A 21,214-nucleotide genomic window follows, 5' to 3' on the forward strand; every position below is an offset into this window, starting at 1 on the left:
AAACAATAAACAACAACCTGACTTCAGTTTTTCATGCATTTATTTCCTTAAATAGGTTACACTATAGTCATATTCCACTCATACGAGTGATGAAACTTGGTATACAAAAGGAAACGCCCCGTCTCGTGTACAATTACAGTGCTCAAAATAAAGAACAAACAATTACAAGCTTGATCCACGGCCGTAACCTTACACATAGGAAGTGATACAAACATGTGGTGCACTTGTAACTGTAGTAATTCCTATAGCATTGTATCGTGTTTGGTTTCATATGGTAACGCAATAGTCTCATGCTATGCCTATGACTTACTGTGATCTATAATGATTCAACTGTTCCACAATATTTTATTCTAAGTACATGACTTGTCTTTGCAGGTTGAATCATGTATTGTTGTCGCAACTACACTGCTATTGACATACATTAGCACAGGCTACCAAAAGCTGAAATAGAATGATCCCAAACCTCGTTAATCCGGTGGTTATATACCCAATGAAATATTCCAGATTAACAGCTTCCAGATTAACAAGTAATTCAATGGAGTAATTTACCTTCACATATATATTGGCGGTGCTAAGATGTTCCCTCAGAAGAAGGACAGTCCAGTTTAACGGGGTCCGGAGTAACGAGGTTTTACTGTATATTGAGAACATATATTTGAAATAATATAATATCAATCACGATGTGCACAAACTTACAGAATGTAGGCAATAACAAACAAATTGTGACTTCGTTGGTCACATTCCAACGGCGGATGTCTTCTGCAACAAGCGTCCAACTTTCTTGTCATGTGTACTTGCCTTCAGTGACACATTAACTTGAGCAGTAATGGATATAAAAATAGCATAGTCCCCTTAAATCAAATAGATAATTGTTTGACAATTTGGTTTTAATGTTTTGGTGTATTATATTCTACAACTATTTAAATTTGTTCCCAGAGAAGAATATGCCACATTTAAAACCATATTATTTAGTTTGTATATAAGTTTGTATATAAAATAGCCCTAATGAATAATAATAAAAAAAACTAATTCAATTTCACTTTGCAGCTGAGTGAAATGGTTCCATGTATAAAGACAATGATGTATAGAAGGAATAATACATAAAATGAAAACACGTCCGGAATATTGACAAGTTTCTTTCTGTAGCCAGGTATTAAACTTGTCCCTAGGTCAGCCTTCCATTTCAGAATACCACATATTGTTTAACGCTTCCAACTTGGCGTATGGTCAAAAATGTCATATTGATTTGATTGAAAGAGGTTACATTTTGAAGTTTAAAGATATTTAGTTATACAGTTGTGTTTATGAACGTTCCGATATTAACTTAATACGTAGGATAAAAAAATATGACGATCAAGATAAAAGAAATATTGATATAAAGCAAGGAGAGCATGCACCAAGAATACATCTGTACATTATTTTACTTAACTCATTGTGAATGACCGCCTCCGTGGTGTAGTGGTAGAGCGTCCGCTCGGAAAGCGGAAGGTTCAGGGTTCGATTCCCGGCCGCGTCAATACCAAAAGACGTGCATGCACGTGTACGTGTGAGTGTGTGGCGGCTTGTACTGGAACAATGCCGATTTACAGCGCTAGCCCACTGAGATTCCATGCCACAGTTTAAAATAAATACCCCACTCAGATACAGTACACTGACTCGGAGCCAACCAGTCCTTGTTTTATCCCCTTAATGCCGAGCACCAGACAGGGTAACAACAAGTACCATCTTTTAACATCTTTTGGTACCTTCCTCTCTGAAGGCCGACGCTCTACCACTAGACCACGGAGGCGGTCTTATCGTCAACAGCATGTCGGTCAGCGATTACTAATGATGTGAAATGCAGTCCCAGAAACACGTGGCAGGAACAAAAAAAAATCAGTAGATAACGTGGAGGGGAAGAGGCCCCGCAGGAGCCCAGGCCCATTATAGGTAAAGGAATATAGGGTTACGAGATATTCCCTTACTTAAAACACATCCCTACTTTTGCCCTTTGAACAAAATATTCTCTTGTGTGAAAATATTTGAAAAATATACCAAAACTCTCGAGTCTATATTTTAACTGTGTGAGTCGCCCTTGCACGGGGAATGCGTTCTCTGCCGCTGTTGCACGTGCACCAAGCTCTGTCGCGAACCGATATTGACTAAGTATGGTGCACGGCACTTCATATTTGGGGGGCCATTGACTAGTATATCATCAATGGCTTGCACATGGTAAATATACATGAATTTACCTGAAGGTTATCTAATTGCTATAAATATGAACATTGCTAAAGGTAACCTGCTCTTATACAACATCATATACATATGCATAATGGTTTTGAGCTTTTAAGCATAATGCAAAATTATTGAATATTTAATAGTTAATTTCACACTATACCTTCACCTGTAACCCTAGCTGAGTGTAAACAATTACACGTCCTCAAATCAAACGATGAGGGTTCGAACCCCGCTGGCGACACATGTTTTCCGACAATATTTGAAATTATTTCCTTGTTAAAATATTTAAAAAACCAGTTCTGTTAATACCAAGTGCACAGTTTTTGAAATGTTGTTTCAAGATTATGTATAATTGACAAACAATCCTCCATTCCTGAAAAATAGAGCGTTTAAACTAGATAATGACGTCACAGGTGTGTTTAAGCCGATGTTAATGTATTTTCTAAATACACTAAATAGTCCTATGTTCTCAACGTTCTTTTCATTTACTTTCTGTTTTCACCATCATCACATGCTGAGTTTGCTGAACAGCATCTAACAAACAAAAGTATTCAATATATTTGGAGTATTCCTTGTACCCAAACACCACTGTGAAAAAATGGCTTCAAATTGAACTAAATAATTGAACATTAAATCTAAATTCATAATGTAATCATTAAAATTAAGTATTTTTTATCGCAGCATCTGACGCTGTGTGCATGTTTAGTTCATCCTCTGCATTTTCAGGGTCTTTGTTTCTTCGTTGGTTGCGTGTCCACAGCCATGCAAGAATGTCAGTCACAATCATGCCCATAATAATCCCAGCAGAGATCCAGATAATAAGGGACATAACCCTTCCTCCTGAAGCTTTGTAAGTGTTCCTAACATCTGCTACTGCTGGAATGACGGGAGGTGTTGTTGATGTCTTGCCTTTACCAGACGTAGATGGCGTAGTGATATCATTTTTAATAGTTCCGGTAAATTGGTCATCGTCACCTGATGACTTAATATTTCCATCCGGACGTGGTGACATTGAGTGTAGCCGGTGCGTGACATGAGACTCCCCTTTGTGGGCGGTGATTTTCCCATTGGTCACGTTCGTTTGTGCCATGCTGCTGAAATTGAAGACTGATGTCACGGCCGAGGATGTGGAAGTTGGCTTTCGCTGTTGTGTAGATGTAGGAGCAGTGTTTGTAGATGTGACAAGAGTTGACATCATTGTGGCAGTTGGAGCCTTTGTGTTGGTAGAGAGCTTCTCTGAAGATCCTACTGTCGAAGTTTGTCGTTGCTGTTTTGTCATCTTCGTAGTGGTAGAAGTTGTAGATGTTGCTGATGTACTTGTCGTTGTAGGTGTTGTTTGCAACGTAGTCAAAACCGTTGTAGTAATCGGAGCCACAGATGGCGTTGTCGCAGGTTTAGCAGTCGTTGTCGTAGATATAGGCAAAGTCGTTTTACCAGATGGCACTATTTCCATGGTGACGTTCTTGGCCATCTCGCGTGTGCTAGCGGGAGAAGTTGTTGTGGAGTTGACACGGCCTGCAGTCATAACGCTGTCGGTAATACCTGTTTTTACAGTCATACTGGTTGCTCGTTTTGTTGTTGTTGTTTTCATCGTTGTTGTAGTCGCTGCATGAAATGGAATCAATGAAATCAATTGTCAGGTGAAATATAAAGGATCATATTGACCAGAATTGTCGCCTCGCATTACTTACATCCCTACATCCTTATACCCCATCCACAGATACCCTTCCCAAAGTCACACTCCATTTTGTTGAAACCTGCTCAGTGAGCAAATAGCATAACGTAGCATTTCTCAAATGCTAAATACATCATAGTTGAAATATCTTGATCAAAAAGACAATAACAACATATAGTCGAGTGAGTGAGATTGGTTTAGCGACAGTTTGGAACAGTATTTCAATTATCACAACTTGTCATCTTGATGTGGGAGGAAAGACCCGCATGTCACAGATTTTTACCGCTATGGTGAAACCAACGAGTACGGGTATGGCGCTTAGAAAGCTAGAGACATATATCGAACCAAAGATCATGGGTTTCGAGCACGTCACAGGGATGAGAAGGAATATGTTTGTTGTGCTTAGTAAACAGTAATGATTAATAATATGATCACGAGTTGCTAACTGCTACTAATAGTTAATTCCCTTCCACTGATTTAACCATCTGAAGTAGAAATAAAAGAGACCAGTGAAACTATGCACAATATGGATCTAACAATGACAAAAGATGTCCACAAGACTGTATGACAAGAGGGACGACTTGAATTTTCTTAAGGTCAACCTTCTCTTTATCTTCTCTTTCAACTTTAACTTTTATTTTGAGCTCCAGCCTTTCAACACCAAACTTGCCATGTACAATCGACCATGGTCTTTATACGAATGTTTCAAAGAGTGGCATACGATCCTTGGTCAACAGTTGTCTGATAAGGGTAACAGCATGCAGGGTCTTTTATAATAAGTGAAGCTTTACAAAGTATTATCATAGACATATTGAGGACATTTTTAAATTTGACGTGAGAGAGAGAGAGAGAGACAGAGAGAGAGAGACAGATAGAGAGAGAGAGAGAGACAAAGAGCGAGAGCGAGAGAGAGAGAGAGAGAGAGAGAGAGAGAGAGAGAGAGAGAGAGAGAGAGAGAGAGAGAGAGAGAGAGAGAGAGAGCAGGTGTTGTGACGTATTAAGATTCACCTTCGTGAGTGGTGACGGTGCCGTTAGTCGCGTTCGTTTTGGTCTCGCTGGTGAAACTGTAGACTGATGTCACTGCCGAGGATGTTGAAGTTAACGTTGGCCGTTGCGTAGATGTAGGCGCAGAAGTTGTAGATATGGCAGGAGTTGACGTCATCGTGGCAGTTGGAGCCTTTGTGTTGATAGAGAGCTTCGCTGAAAATCTCACTGTCGAAGTTTGTCGTTGTGGTGTTGTCATCTTCGTAGTGGTAGAAGTTGTAGATGTTGTTGATGTGCTTGTCATTGTTGGTGTAGTTTGTAATGTAGTGACAACAGTTGTAGTAATCGGACCCACAGATGAAGTTGTCACAGATTTAGCAGTCGTTGTCGTATGTACAGGCAAAGTCGTTTCATCAGGGGGCACTATTTCTATGGTGACGTTCTTGGCCATCTCGCGTGTGGTAGCGGGAGAAGTTATGGATCTGACACGGTCTGCAGTCATAACGCTGTCGGTAATACCTGTTTTTACAGTCATACTGGTCGCTCGTTTTGTTGATGTTGTTTTCATCGTTGTTTTAGTCACTGCATGAAATGGAATCAATGAAATCAACTGTCAGGTGAAATATAAAGGATCACTCCATTGTGTTGACACCTGATCAGTGAGCAAATAGCCTAACTTAGCATATCTCAAATACTAAATACGTCCAAGTTGATAGATCTTGATCATATAAGACAATTACAACATATGTCCGGAAGGAAAGTGAGTGAATCATTTGACGGCAAAGCTTTTATTCCGAAACTTATCATTCAATAAAGATATAAAAGTATATTTATTTTATCCAAAAGCCATGTCCTAATTGTAATAAATTATGAATACAGACACTATGCTGACCACAAGGCAATACACAATACAAAACAATCCAAAACAACCCAAAGGAATCAACATTCGAAAATGTTCTTGGCGACATTGTAAGAAATTTTAGAATGAACGCATTTCAACAACATGCTCTAATAATTGTAATAAGCTGTCAAGACAGACAACTGTCCAAAACAGGGCAATACACAATCCATATTAATCTAAATCAGTCCAAAACAACCCAAAGCAAGCAACATTTGGAAATGTCGTTGACAACGAAGTGACTGGCGCATTATGGGCACTACATCTAGGTGAGGTGAGGTGAGGTGAGGTGAGGTGAGGTGAGGTGAGGTGAGGTTTAACGTCGCGTCCAAGACTATTGCATATATATAGCGACGTGCATGTACGCATGTGTGTGTGGCTGCTTGAACTAGTCCGGACTGATGGCGATTTATAGTGCTAGCCCACTGAGATACCATGCGGCAGTTTAACATGAACGCCCCACTCAGACACAGTATACTGACTCCGAGCCGACCAGTCCTTGTTTTAGCCCCTTAATGCCGAGCGCCAGACAGGGTAACAACAAGTACCATCTTTTAACGTCTTTTGGTATGACGCGGCTAGGGATTGAATCCCGGACCTTCCGCTCTCCGGGCGGACGCTCTACCACTAGACCACTGAGGCGGTTCACTACATCTAGAAGTTGGCTGGGTGACATATTGAGGTGGGGTGGTTTGTGTTACATGTACATAGAGCGTAATCAAATATAGAGATGGGAAGGTCAGGGATGCATTTATACAGGCGGGTACTCACATACGCATTTAGGCGTGGGATGGCTCCACGTATTCCAACTCCGGCACACCGCAAACTCGTCCCCCAGTATCGTATATCTCTCCTTGCACTTGAAGTAAGCAAAGTTGCCCCGCGCCTGCATCTCCACGCGACCATTAGGCAGAGACAACTTTGGACATGTCCCACCTATAAAACCGTAATGCACAAGTTCGTACTACACTTACTAATATTATGATGACATTGTTTTCTACGAATATGCCATAATATTAATAAAGATACATTTTAGATAATTATAAAAATCAATCTTGTGGATGAACATTGTTATATTATTCCTACAACGCGATAATACTCATGCTAGAAATACAAAACCCAGTTGGGTGGTCTTAATACGAATGTTTCAAAGAGTGACATACGACCCTTGGTCTAATAAGGGTAACAGCATGCAGGGTCTTTACAATATGTAGAGTTTTAGAAAGTATTATCATAGACATATTGAGGACATTGAGGACATTTTTAAATCTGACGTGAGAGAGAGAGAGAGAGAGAGAGAGAGAGGAGAGAGAGAGAGAGAGAGAGAGAGAGAGAGAGAGAGAGAGAGAGAGAGAGAGAGAGAGAGAGAGAGAGCAGGTGTTGTTACGTATTAAGATTCACCTTCGCGAGTGGTGACGGTGCCGTTAGTCGCGTTCGTTTTGGTCTCGCTGGTGAAACTGTAGACTGATGTCACTGCCGAGGATGTTGAAGTTGACGTTGGCCGTTGCGTAGATGGAGTTGATGTCATTGTGACAGTTCGAGCCTTAGTGTTGGAAGAGAGCTTCTCTGAAGATCTCACTGTCGAAGTTTGTCGTTGCTGTGTTGTCATCTTCGTAGTGGTAGAAGTTGTAGATGTTGCTGATGTGCTTGTCATTATTGGTGTAGTTTGTAATGTAGTGACAACAGTTGTAGTAATCGGAGCCACAGATGAAGTTGTCACAGGTTTAGCAGTCGTTGTCGATGGTACAGGCAAAGTCGTTTCACCAGGGGGCACTATTTCTATGATGACGTTCTCGGCCTTCTCGCGTGTGCTAGCGGGAGAAGTTATGGATCTGACACGGTCTGCAGTCATAACGCTGTCGATAATACCTGTTTTTACAGTCATACTGGTTGCTCGGTTTGTTGTTGTTTTCATCGTTGTTGTAGTCACTGCATGAAATGGAATCAATGAAATCAACTGTCAGGCGAAATATAAAGGATCATATTGACCATAATTGTCGCCTGACATACTTACATCCTTATATCCTTATACCCCATCCACAGATACCCTTCTCAAAGTCACACTCCATTGTGATGACACCTGCTCAGTGAGCAAATAGCCTACGATAATGAGGGACGTCTTGAGCAAGTCATGCCCCATTCTGAGGATGAGAAGGGATATATTTTTGTTGTATATAATAAACAATGAGAAGAATTATGTTGTGGGATGATACGTGGGTCTTCTGTTCCATGACGGCCACGTATATAAAGTCTGTTGATACTAATTCATGTATTTCCTATACAATTTCGCATCTTATGTAGCGAATCTATTCCAAATTTTACCCATCCCTGTAAACATGCATGCTCATCTGGAGATTATCAATTGACGCCAAAGCTTTCATTCAGAAACTTACCATTCTATTAAAATCTGGAAGTACATTTATTTAATCCAAAAGCCATGTCCTAATTGTAATAAATCATTAATACAGACACTATGCTGACCATAGGGCAATACACAATCCAAAACAATACAAAACAATACAAATCAATCCAAAACAACCCAACGGAATCAACATTCGAAAATGTTCTTGACGACATTGTAAGAAAGTTTAGAATAAACGGTCAATGTACGCATTTCAACCAATCAGTCAATCTTACTCAGTCCAAAGCAACCCAAAGCAAGCAACATTTGGAAGTGTCCTTGATAAAGAAGTCAATGTATGAACCTTTAGAATAAACGGCCAATGTGCGTATTGTAAGTTGAAACTGAACATTACTTCCATGTTCAAAGCTTGAAGAAAGAACGGTTTTCTCAAGTATACGAAGAAAAGGTCAAATCTTGGTGGGGGGAAATGGCATTGTTCTTACTGTTGCAGGTAGGGGGATCTTCACTCCACTCTCGACCGTCGCACGTGATGACTTCCGGTCCTGTGCGTTCGGTTCCCACTGGACAGGTAAACTTGAGAAGGGCTCCATTGTAGCTCTTTTCCACTTCCATCTGAGGAAGAGCACCAAGAGGCGGGCAACCGCGTGCTGAAAACAGAAATTATTTAATTGCTGCAATAATATTACAACATATATTGAAACAGATACTAACCTACTGCAAAAGTGGTACCAGTATTACAATAGGATTGGCGTATGATGGGCACTACATATAAAGGTTGGTTGGGTGATATGTGGTTGGGGTTGGGGAGGGTGTAGAGTGGTCATTGATGCAAATAAAGAGAAGGGTATTCACAAATACATATAGGGGTGGGTAGGATGGTTGAATTAGGGCTTGGGGTGGGTATGGAGTGATCAGGGACATATGTATATAAATATAGACGGGTACTGACATATACATATAGGGTGGGTAGAATAGAGTGGTACATATGCACAGAAGGGTAATCAAGTATAGGGATGGGATAGTCAGGGGTTTATTCATACAGACGGATACACACATATACGTATTGTGGTAAGGTGGTTTTGGGGTACATGTACACAGACGGGTACTCACATATACATATAGGCGTGGGGTGGCTCCACGTATTCGAAGGCCGGCACTCAGAAGACTTGTCCCCCAGTATCGTATATCTCTTCTTGCACTTAAATCTAGCCACCCTGCCCCTTCTCCGCATCTTCAGAGTATTTTTACTAGTTTTGCATACATTCACATCGAACTTCTTTTGCAGCTGATTACGATAATATACATGTAGGGTTGGTGTTGGTCAGGGCTACATTATACAGACGGGTACTCACATATACATATTGGCGTGGGGTGGCTCCAGGTCTCCGACTGAAGGCACACAGCAAACCTGTCCCCCCAGTCTTGTATATCTCTTCTTGCATTTGAAGTGAGCAAACTTCCCCCTCAGCCGTATCTTCACGCGGCCATTTGGCAGGGAAAGCTTCGGACATTTCCTACCTATACAAGCGTAATGTAAAAGATCGTACTATACTTTTCAATATAATGTTGATATGGTTTCCGCAAATATTCCATTATAATAACTAGGATACATTTTACATGAATATATGAATGAATCTTGTGGATGGACATTGTTAGCTAAGTCTTGCCCTGTCATGTATATTATTCCTATAACGCGATAATACTCATACCATAGAAAGGCAAAACCCAGTTCCATTATGATGATGAATATAACACCTGCAAGTTATTGGAGGATTTATCAGTGGTGGCTGACGAGTGTTCCGCATACTGGGGTAAACAAGGAGGAAGAGCATGGTGGCTAGGTAAGCTTTTCACGAGGAACATTGTTCCATGGCCTGAGTCACCTGAACGTACATGACGAAGTGTTTGCCGTTATCTTAATCTAGGTAGTAAAAAAGCGCTGACGATACAGTAGCTTTTACCTAAGTGTATCCTACATTTAAACATCACAGCAGATGTTGTCACAGAATTAGCAGTCGTTGTCGTCGGTACAGACAAAGTCGTTTTACCGGAAGGCACTATTTCTGGCGTGTACTACTGGCAGATGTTGTGGATCTGACACGGTCTGCAGTCATAACGCTGTCGGTAATACCTGTTTTTACAGTCACCCTGGTTGCTCGTGTTGTTGTTGTTGTTGTTGTTGTTGTTGTTGTTTGCATCGTTGTTGTAGTCACTGCATGAAATGGAATCTATGAAATCAACTGTCAGGTAAAATACAAAGGATCATATTGACCATCATTGTCTCCTGACATTACTTACATCTTTATATCCTTATAAGAATTAGAAGATCAATAAGTGAATGGATATGTATAGAAAGCTTGATATGATATGATAATTAACGTTCATATTCAATGTTTGAATGATAATTTACCTTCAATGTTCATGTGATAACTTCTATATTCTGATGTTTTTTATAAAAATATTTGTCCATAAAGCAATGTTATATGATATGAAAATTCAAGTTAAAGTTCATGTTATTATTAAACTAAATATTTCAATGATGTCATTTTTCGATGCGATTTTTTTTCTAATTTCCAACGCCATGAGGAAGCAAGACTTTTATGGTCAGATTCCTTCCGTTCGTTCATGTCTATACACACGGTAATGACGTACCTTCTGAACAGTTGAACATCCGGAGATCGTCAATGGCGATGTCACTGGCATACGCCCCTTTTCTTGTCCCAACTATCACGATCTGTGCGGAAAATAATGTTGCGAAGCATGATGGCGAGATCAGCAATACATATTAACGAGGTCCGAATGGTTTCAATTACGACGAAGTAACAGCTTTTAAGAAAAGATAAAATATATTTATGCTGTTAATTTGAAAGCCTGAAACATTGTCAGTGAGATTTCCTGCTCGCCAAATCATTCCAGTGCGTGTCTAAGTCTAATCATTTCAGTTAATTCATTGACACATGCACATCCATTAAACTGGTTATAAGGGAAAAATAAACCAATTCATGTATATCTTATGCACACACACACATGTATGTGTTTTAGATATAATTTCCACCTTGAATTTGTGGTCATGGTCAGGGATCTTCACAAGTCCGCGGTGCCACTCGTTTCCTTGGTTCCGATGGTGGTAAAACTTGGGTTCACTTTCCTCAATGCTGGCTGTATAGGGTAGGATATATATTTCCAGGCTTCCCACAGCTGAGGAACATTGATTCACCAAAATAAATGTCAGCCTCGCATGAAGTGATCATTACAGAGAGTGAATGAGCTTGAAGACGATGGAAAACCAGAATAATGGAAGTCAGGGCAGTTTGGCAATCGAACCCAGTATCATAGGTTTCTGACCCATGAAATCCATGAGCATTGATATTGTGATAAAAGTTCGGGGATCATTATCCGGAGCGAAACTAGTACACATGGATCCTAAGGGGCATGACGCAGAACGCATTTCAACTTCCAGTTCTCTGGACTAAACCTGTGCATATTGCATTTAATATCGTCTTGCAAAATGAACATGGATTGTCAGATTGAAGTAACTTTGATATTTTCTCTCACATTAACCAGGTTTATAACCAAATTACGTTAATGCTGCGTTTAATTCAATTCTTCACTCTGTTGTAGAGCTTAAATTCTCAGATCTTGATTAATTCTAAACATATTTTAGAATGTTCCTGTACATAATCAAACGAACCAATCCTCAAAACTTTAAACGTACATTCATCGAACTATTTCCGGGGATTGAACACTCACCGTCGTCGTCCGATGGTCCCTTCATGTGGTACCAGAACTCAAAGCACATGTTCCGGAGCGTGGGTGGGTATTCGGGCGAGATCAGTCGGGCAGTATCCCCCGCCTTCCTTAGACTCGAACTCTTCATAAACAAGTAGAATCCTGAAGGTATACATACACAAATCGATAAGTTTAAACAACACACACAGGATGGATCACTCGAATAACATAACGTGCTAATGCCAATCAGATAATGTTTGGTGAGTGGCGCTTCAAAGGCCGTGGTATTCTTTATATGACTAATGGGATATAGCAGTGTTATGTATTGTTAAACAACAAATGATGAAATAGTATTACATTGTTTTTGTTTCAGTAGAAGTTCATAGCATTGTGTTTGACAGTGGTTAGAATAAAGTATTATCTAATGCAAGCAGTGGTGTTGAAATTACTATATTTAGATGATTTGGGAGTCAAGTGTAATCGGGATTCTTCCAGAACAGTTAAACCAATCCAGGACTGTAAAGAACTTTGTAGAAGGTCTTTAGACCATATATAATGGGCAACAGCATACTTGTTCAGCGCTGTACCTCAAATGTTGTGAAATGTAGACACCAAACATAATACAAATCGTTCACGTCAGAGAATAACCACTCTCGATAATCTGCCAAAAGAGATTCCATTGGGCAGGGATTGATTCCTGAAAATCAGTTTCCAGCTGTTTGCAAAACGGGTAAACATGTCCTGCCCTTCCGATAGGAGGTCTGGACATGAAGACATGAAGCAAGTTATTAAATGCGTTAGTCACATGTGTTTTAATACTTTAAGACAACATTAATATTTATATGATTTAAACCAAAGGGGCTCACCCTTGCTGGACGGCCCAGTTTGGGAGATAAGAAATAGAACTAACATTTAAAGTTAATCAAATCAAAAATATTCAGCATAATCTGTTTGGTGTTACATAACATAGGTTGTTTCTTGAATAACGTGCGATTTGTGGAAAATGGTAAGGCAAATGTCGACAACAATTTTTTGCTTTTAAAGCAGTTTAGTAACATGGCGTCTTTCATGATGTGGCGGACATTTCGAACTGAATATGAACGCAAGGTTCAAGGATGTTATCTGTCAGAGTATGTGAATTAAAGATCTAACTCAGTATGAAATACTACTTTAAGCAAAGGAATTCGAAAGGTCAGGATGCATCGAAATGTTGAATAATATTCCTGGGAAACTTCCATTACACTCGAGGTTTCATAATTATATGATTATAAAGCGTTGGATACTACCAGATCAGTGGCCAAAATACGGCTTTCGCGAGTCTTCCGTTCTGGTCAATCTCATTCAGGTTTTTACAACCAGTTGGACCAGAGGCACTCTATACAGTTTCCTTTTTCTTCTACTATAGCGAATGACTCGGCTCTATGACAGCACATAGACATTTGTATTTCATTAGGTTATTTCGGAGCACAACTACGATCTTCCATATTTCGTTGATTTACCGATACACATAACCTATTACCGTTACCTGTAAACACGACCCATAGGTACCAAAAGCACAATGGTTTTCCTTGCGATCAATCGATCCAATATACATGTGATTGATAGTGTGATAATGTTAAATGAGAGAAAGTTCAGTTAAAGACAAATGTGACTGCAAGCACAAACACATATTAAATACAAATTAATGATAATAATAATGATATGGACGAAAAATCATTGCATACTTGTAATGTTTGAATGGTGTTCGCAACAAACCACATGTCAAAACGAATCAGAATTACAGACATGTCGTTTTAATGCGTATTGGGGTTAAAAGAAAGGCATAACCTTCGTACACCTCACAACATCGCACAAAACGCAACATTTGGTTTCAAAATGTTTAATTTCACAAATTTGAATATAAAAACAAATCTTTCTAAAAGCCAGTAAGGGTTACCATGACCCAAAATATGTCACCAGTTTACATGAAGACTTCAAGGAAAATGAGAGAACTGTTGAGGACTAGAATATGATCACAGTTATTTTGTTCTTTGAATATGAGAATGGTTCATTCTGGTTAGACTCTGACCATCAAATATTAAGGGATCATGCATAGTTTGGTACCTGAGCCTGTGGTGTGGTCTCCGGGAGGTCCTGTACCCCTTTTGGGCGTGGCTCCCGACATTCTCGTCCATTCAAAGTTGTCAAAGGTATCCTGGCCCCACCCACAGATACCCTTCTCAAAGTCACACTCCATTGTGTTGATACCTGATCAGTGAGCAAATAGCCAACCTTAGCATTTCTCAAATACTAAATATGTCCAAGTTGGTAGATATTGATCATAGAAGACAATTGCACCATATTTCCTAAATGAAAGTGAGTGAGTTTGCGAGATTTATTTAACCACCACTTTGAACAGTATTTCAGTTATCACAGCGTGTCATCTTGAAGTGCATTTACCACTTTGGTGAAACCAACGAGCACAGGTGTGTATGTTACTGAGAAACCTAGACACATATTCAGGGCGAATCTTGCATTCGAAACCTACGATCATGAGGGACGTCTTGAGCAAGTCATGCCCCATCCTGAGGATGAGAAGGAATACATTTTTGTTGGATATAATAAACAGTGAGAAGAATTATGTTATGGAATGATACGTGGGCCTTCTCTTCCATGACGGCCATATACATAAAGTCTGTTGATACTAAGAAGTCAATCTGTCCATTTATTTCCTCGTTGATAAATCCCCGTTAACATGCATGCTCATCTGGGGATTATCATTTGACGCCAAAGCTTTCATAAGAACTTACCATTCTATTAAAATCTGGAAGTACATTTATTTAATCCAAAAGCCATGTCCTAATTGTAATAAATCATTAATACAGACACTATGCTGACCATAGGGCAATACACAATCCAAAACAATACAAAACAATACAAATCAATCCAAAACAACCCAACGGAATCAACATTCAAAAATGTTCTTGAAGACATTGTAAGAAAGTTTAGAATAAACGGTCAATGTACGCATTTCAACCAATCAGTCAATCTAAATCAGTCCAAAGCAACCCAAAGCAAGCAACATTTCTAAGTGTCCTTGATAAAGAAGTCAATGTATGAACCTTTAGAATAAACGGCCAATGTGCGTATTGTAAGTTGAAACTAAACATTACTTCCATGTTCAAAGCTTGAAGAAAGAACGATTTTCTCCAGTATACGAAGAAAAGGTCAAATCTTGGTGGGGGAAATGGCATTGCTCTTACTGTTGCAGGTAGGGGGATCTTCACTCCACTCTCGACCGTCGCACGTGATGACCTCCGGTCCTGTGCGTTCGGTTCCTACTGGACAGGTAAACTTGAGAAGGGCCCCATTGTAGCTCTTTTCCACTTCCATCTGAGGAAGAGCACCAAGAGGGGGACAACCGCGTGCTGGAAACAGAAAACTGATGCATTTTCTTAAAGAAATTATTTAATTGCTGCAATAATATTACAACATATATTGAAAAAGATACTATACGATTGCAAAAGTGGTACCAGTATTACAATAGGATTGGCGTATGATGGGCACTACATTGAAAGGTTGGTTGGGTGATATATGGTTGGGGTTGGGGTGGGTGTAGAGTGGTCATTGATGCAAATAAAGAGAAGGGTATTCACAAATACATATAGGGGTGGGTAGGATGGTTGAATTAGGGCTTGGGGTGGGTATGGAGTGATCAGGGACATATGTATATAAATATAGACGGGTACTGACATATACATATAGGGTGGGTAGAATAGAGTGGTACATATGCACAGAAGGGTAATCAAGTATAGGGATGGGATAGTCAGGGGTTTATTCATACAGACGGATACACACATATACATATTGTGGTAAGGTGGTTTTGGGGTACATGTACACAGACGGGTACTCACATATACATATAGGCGTGGGGTGGCTCCACGTATTCGAAGGCCGGCACTTAGAAGACTTGTCCCCCAGTATCGTATATCTCTTCTTGCACTTAAATCTAGCCACCCTGCCCCTTCTCCGCATCTTCAGAGTATTTTTACTAGTTTTGCATACATTCACATCGAACTTCTTTTGCAGCTGATTACGATAATATACATGTAGGGTTGGTGTTGGTCAGGGCTACATTATACAGACGGGTACTCACATATACATATTGGCGTGGGGTGGCTCCAGGTCTCCGACTGAAGGCACACAGCAAACCTGTCCCCCAGTCTTGTATATCTCTTCTTGCATTTGAAGTAAGCAAACTTCCCCCTCACCCGCATCTTCACGCGGCCATTTGGCAGGGAAAGCTTCGGACATTTCCTACCTATAAAAGCGTAATGTAAAAGATCGTACTATACTTTTCAATATAATGTTGATATGGTTTCCGCAAATATTCCATTATAATAACTAGGATACATTTTACATGAATATATGAATGAATCTTGTGGATGGACATTGTTAGCTAAGTCTTGCCCTGTCATGTATATTATTCCTATAACGCAATAATACTCATACCATAGAAAGGCAAAACCCAGTTCCATTATGATGATGAATATAACACCTGCAAGTTATTGGAGGATTTATCAGTGGTGGCTGACGAGTGTTCCGCATACTGGGGTAAACAAGGAGGAAGAGCATGGTGGCTAGGTAAGCTTTACACGAGGAACATTGTTCCATGGCCTGAGACACCTGAACGTACATGACGAAGTGTTTGCCGTTATTTTTTAATCAAGGAAGTAAAAAAGCGCTGACGATACAGTAGCTTTACCTAAGTGTATCCTACATTAAAACATCACTCTGCTCGAAAAATATCTGAAAAGCATATTTTGTTCCCAGGTTATTCACCACAAATTCGTTTCTGGTCATGAGTGATGTTCTGAAAATAAAACCAGGTGTTGTGGATCCAAATAATTGTTTAGCTTTTAAAGCTGACTGAATTTTTTGACAGTAATTAAGATAATCTGCCTGTAAATAGAACTAAGCTGACATTGTACGATAAGTCACACTAAGAAACAGAAAGCAATATTTGTTAAAGGCACATATAACCTTTGGCACGAAGAAGACACTTCTTATATTTGATGTGAACGTGATATATACGAGTATCAAGAAAATGAATTTGCCTGAAATTACAATATCATGGGCGACAGAACATTGATCAATTAATTTTTTGCTGACTTTGGAAAAGTTCAAAGGTCATAAGCAGAACAGGAATGATTATTATGATGATAATGTGATTATCATGATTTATGTTTGACATCGCAAGAAAAGTCACCATTGGAAGTTAAATTTCTTGTCATTTACATCTACGTTCATCTGTTTAATAATATTCCTCCTCAAACCATAATTGATACAATATGTAGTGTTCAAGTCATATGTGTTCTTCCACCATGGTAAGAATCCAATCCAATCCAACAGAAACATGACTCATCTGTGAACGTTATCGACTGCATCTGATTAGCATTCTCATCAGCAAATCATGTACATGGCGATGTAGAATCAGAGTGACACAGAGCCACCCTCCGACCCCTAAAAGGTGACCGGGGAAGGCTGTTCAGAAACGTTCGTGTCGACATGGCTTCCCCAATGTTGATTTGGTGTTTGACACAAAAGGTAGGAGATTTGAATAAGGGTATGATCTGACGGTCTGGTTGAACTCTTTCGATGACATGTTTTGAGACCAGGAAGGAGGACATGTTTGAAAATGAACATTACCAGAACATGAAAACTTCCTGGAAGTGGAGAGAGGTTTATGAAGTGTCAGGAGTGTCGAAATATTATAACTGGTCTCAGCCTAAATGGACATCTTCCTTGTTTTTAATTTGGTTCAGTATATATATATATTCTGTCAACAGTCATAAATGTGTAACACACACATACCCCCCCCCCCCCCCCCCACACACACACAAACACACACACACACACACACACACACACACACACACACACACACACACACACACACACACACACACATATATACATGTATATGACACATTTATGACTGTTGACAGAATATATATATATATATATATATATATATACTGAACCAAATTAAAAACTTCACAATCCTAACATTTTAACATTTTGACCAGTAATCATTGTGGGACCTTATTGTGTATTCCGTACTACTTCACACACACACACATATAAATATATTCTGTCAACGGTTGTTCTTCTTACTGCTTCGCATATATTTGCTGTGGCATGTCCTTCTACTTCTCCCTCATTCTACCTCTCTCACTCTGTCTCTCTCTCTCCCACTCTCTCTCTCTCTCTCTCTCTCCCTCACACACACACACACACACACACATTGTTTTGAGTAAAAGAAAACACTACAAGTGAGTGAAAAGACATCAGAACAGGCACACCATGTCCCCCAACCCCAAGTCTGCATGTATCAATGCTCATACCTGCCACATCCTCACCCACTTAACTTACTTACACAATCATCTCACAACATGTTTGCCAACCCTCACACACACACACACACACACACACACACACACACACACACACACACACACACACACACACACACACACACACACACACACACACACACACACACACTCACACACACACACACACACACACACACTATCTTACTTTTTTATGTAAGTTGTGTAAGGATACCGGTACACACCTGTTGTCATCACTGATTTTCACTGATTCATTCGTGGTCGTTGTTTAGCGTACAATAAATTAAAACACTCATGGTTTATTCTCCCTCGATAACCAACGACCACGAGTCATTTATTTCTTATGTGAGATATCAACATAATGGACAGCCTCTTTGAGGATGTTGATAAGATGTACAAGCTTTAAAAATATTTACCTAAATTTTAATAATGATGACTCCCTGGATAGAATCCGACCTCGGCAATGTCGGACAAGTCCACTTTACAAAAGGTGGGTAAGTTCAGTATTTCCTGCATATTCTCGCAATTCTGACGTAAATCATCTCTACCTTTTCTCATGATATCTCTTCCACTTTGGGATGCGAGGCCTTTATCTGCGTAGCTGTGGGGAACAACTCCCCTCTCAAAAATAACATCGTCCAATATATGACCCAAAGTTGCGAGCGCATATTCGAATCTCCAGAAATGACGTCGTGATAGAATGATGTTTTATCTTGAAATAAACAACGCTTCGTTCATCATTTTTCTTTGGGATTTATCGCGAAGCTATCTTATATTTAGAGATAAAAAGAGAAAGCAAATTCTCATCATAATCCGCATCTGATGGTGTTGATGAAAATACCAATACCAATGCAAATAAAGGCGATGTAATATATTGTGATATTGTGAAATTAATTATCTATATTTAATTTATATTTCATTTTCAAACTAATCCGTTGACATTCGGTAAACACCGTTCTAGTCTGCTTAATGCTGCTTCTTGATCATTATACAGTTTAAGTAACATTTGAAATAAGATACGCATAATACCACAGAATGTTAACGCCAGTACTTACTTTGTACAGATGCTGATTGTTCTAGTAACGACAGTAACAACGTTATCGTACACAACACCTCCAACAACTGCATGATTAGAGTGGAGTCACTGCTGCTGTCCCCACAGCGAGACCGTCACGTATATCCTCGATGGCCAGCGCTTGAGAGACACAGTCGCTTGAGTCTAAATAACAATACCGGAAGTGGTTGGGATGATGAGATTGGAGGCCAAACAACCCAGAAGCACTCATAGTATATTACTACAAATAAAACAAGAGTTTGCCACTAACGTGGCTATATCCCCCGCCCCTGTTGCAGAATTTATGACATAATTAAATCTAAACAAACCCTAACCTTTTTTAATCAAGGTGGAACTTGTCATGGAAATTGTAAAAAAAAGAAGAGTTTGGAACCTAAGTCCATCTTGCTGCCATGGAAACGTAAAAAAATAAACATTTCTAAATAGCTAAAGGCATCAGTTCAGCATGTACTTGACAAACCTGCAAAGTTTGATGAAAAAAATATTGAACGGTTTATGAGTTACGCTCCGGAAACGAACCCTCCCCTCACAGAACCTAAGTCCATCTTGTTGCCATGGAAACGTTAAAAGTAAAAATTACTAAAGTTTCTCAATAGCAAAAGGCACCAGTTCAGCATGTACCTGACAGACTTTCAAAGTTTGATGAAAAACTATTGAACGGTTTCTGAGTTATGCTCCGGAAACGAAACGTGACGGACGGACGGACGGACGGACGGACGGAGCCCATTTCTATATCCCCCGCCAACTTTGTTTGGCGTGGGATAATAAAATTATTCGAATGGGCGAAAACTTTTAACAATCAAAACTGAAATGATGTGTAAAATGGATATCCGAACTTCCCCGCGTGCCAAACTACAGTCCGTGGGGCACGTAATGGCCCCGGAAAGTTTGAAGGACAAATGGAATAAGTGTATTGAGGTGAATGAAGATTATATTGAAAAATAAAAGTGCAAAAGATATTCTGCAGCTAGGTCTTATATTGAAGTTGCAAAACTTACTGAACGCCCCTCGTATCAGAAATATCTGTCTATTTCTATAACATGTACATATAAAAAGAATCACCCAATTGTAAATATGATATGAAATGCGCATACATGATCATACTTTTGTAAGTATTTTGGGCCGGAGGCCTTATAATGAATACAATTGGCTGTCTGTCTGTCTGTCTGTCTGCTAGTACCATTATCAAGCAAGTTATCAATAACTGTTTAGGATATGGTTATATAGCTGTGATGACATGTGCACAAAAATGAACAAATGACAACCACGGAGACATAATGGCAAGGGACGAAGGCTCCAAGAAACAGGTGGTCTGTCAACACTGTCAACTCTGTCTCCCTCTTAAAATGCCATATAAAGACAGTAGACTTATCCTCGTCCGATTCCAATCAGGACACAACTGAATCCTTTTTTTGGAGGTGTCTCCTCGTACATGTGGCACACGGGAATTATAATCCAAGAAATATGTACTCTGAGTCTTCCAGACCTGGTGAGATCTCTTACACTCCGTGGATGAGGGTGTTAATTCTTTTATCATTCACTATGACTTATCTTATCGTCTATACTAATTCCCCTTTAGCATGTATGAGACCCATTCATTCAAAATGTCTATCACTGTGGTATGTTTTAACTTGCCAACAATCCAGTATTACTGTGAGGTACAAATCCGTTGAGATACCATGCATGCCGGCGATCTATATCCCAAATTGTTATTGTCATGGAACAAGTTGGTCTTCTTGATGCCCTTCTAATTGGTGTAAACAGAAACTTGAATGTTTCTCGTCGTTATACTGTTCGTCGTCGAGGGGTTAATCTCATATCAGATGATGTTTCGTCATGTGAGATTCCATACCTCACGAAAGCTTTCCTGCAGCTT

General features: G+C 39.7%; 1 protein-coding gene across 1 annotated transcript; it reads right to left on the bottom strand.

The window, feature by feature from the left end:
* Positions 1-1,727: 1,727 nt before the first annotated feature.
* On the bottom strand, positions 1,728-19,418 carry LOC139466728 (mucin-21-like). The gene is made up of 10 exons (XM_071248384.1): positions 19,319-19,418; positions 16,004-16,168; positions 15,111-15,275; positions 13,972-14,115; positions 11,890-12,030; positions 11,195-11,337; positions 10,792-10,873; positions 10,217-10,351; positions 4,901-5,368; positions 1,728-3,822 (listed from the first exon to the last, which is right to left on the bottom strand). Exons 1-10 carry the CDS (start codon positions 19,389-19,391, stop codon positions 2,879-2,881), a joined length of 2,460 nt encoding a protein of 819 aa, XP_071104485.1. The 5' UTR covers positions 19,392-19,418; the 3' UTR covers positions 1,728-2,878.
* Between the last annotated feature and the right edge of the window lie 1,796 nt (positions 19,419-21,214).

Source organism: Haliotis cracherodii, unplaced genomic scaffold (assembly GCF_022045235.1).
Source record: "Haliotis cracherodii isolate W230 unplaced genomic scaffold, xgHalCrac1.p SCAF_19, whole genome shotgun sequence".
Classification (NCBI taxonomy): Eukaryota; Metazoa; Mollusca; class Gastropoda; order Lepetellida; family Haliotidae; genus Haliotis; species Haliotis cracherodii.

What these genes read in the sequence shown, in the direction of transcription:
- LOC139466728 (XM_071248384.1), bottom strand. Translation starts at nt 19,391, where the DNA reads ATGCAGTTGTTGGAGGTGTTGTGTACGATAACGTTGTTACTGTCGTTA. An exon ending in ACAATCAGCATCTGTACAAA is followed by an intron (nt 16,169 to 19,318) that starts GTAAGTACTGGC and finishes ACGCTTTTATAG; the next exon opens with GTAGGAAATGTCCGAAGCTT. An exon ending in GATGTTCAACTGTTCAGAAG is followed by an intron (nt 10,352 to 10,791) that starts GTACGTCATTAC and finishes CATTTCATGCAG; the next exon opens with TGACTACAACAACGATGCAA.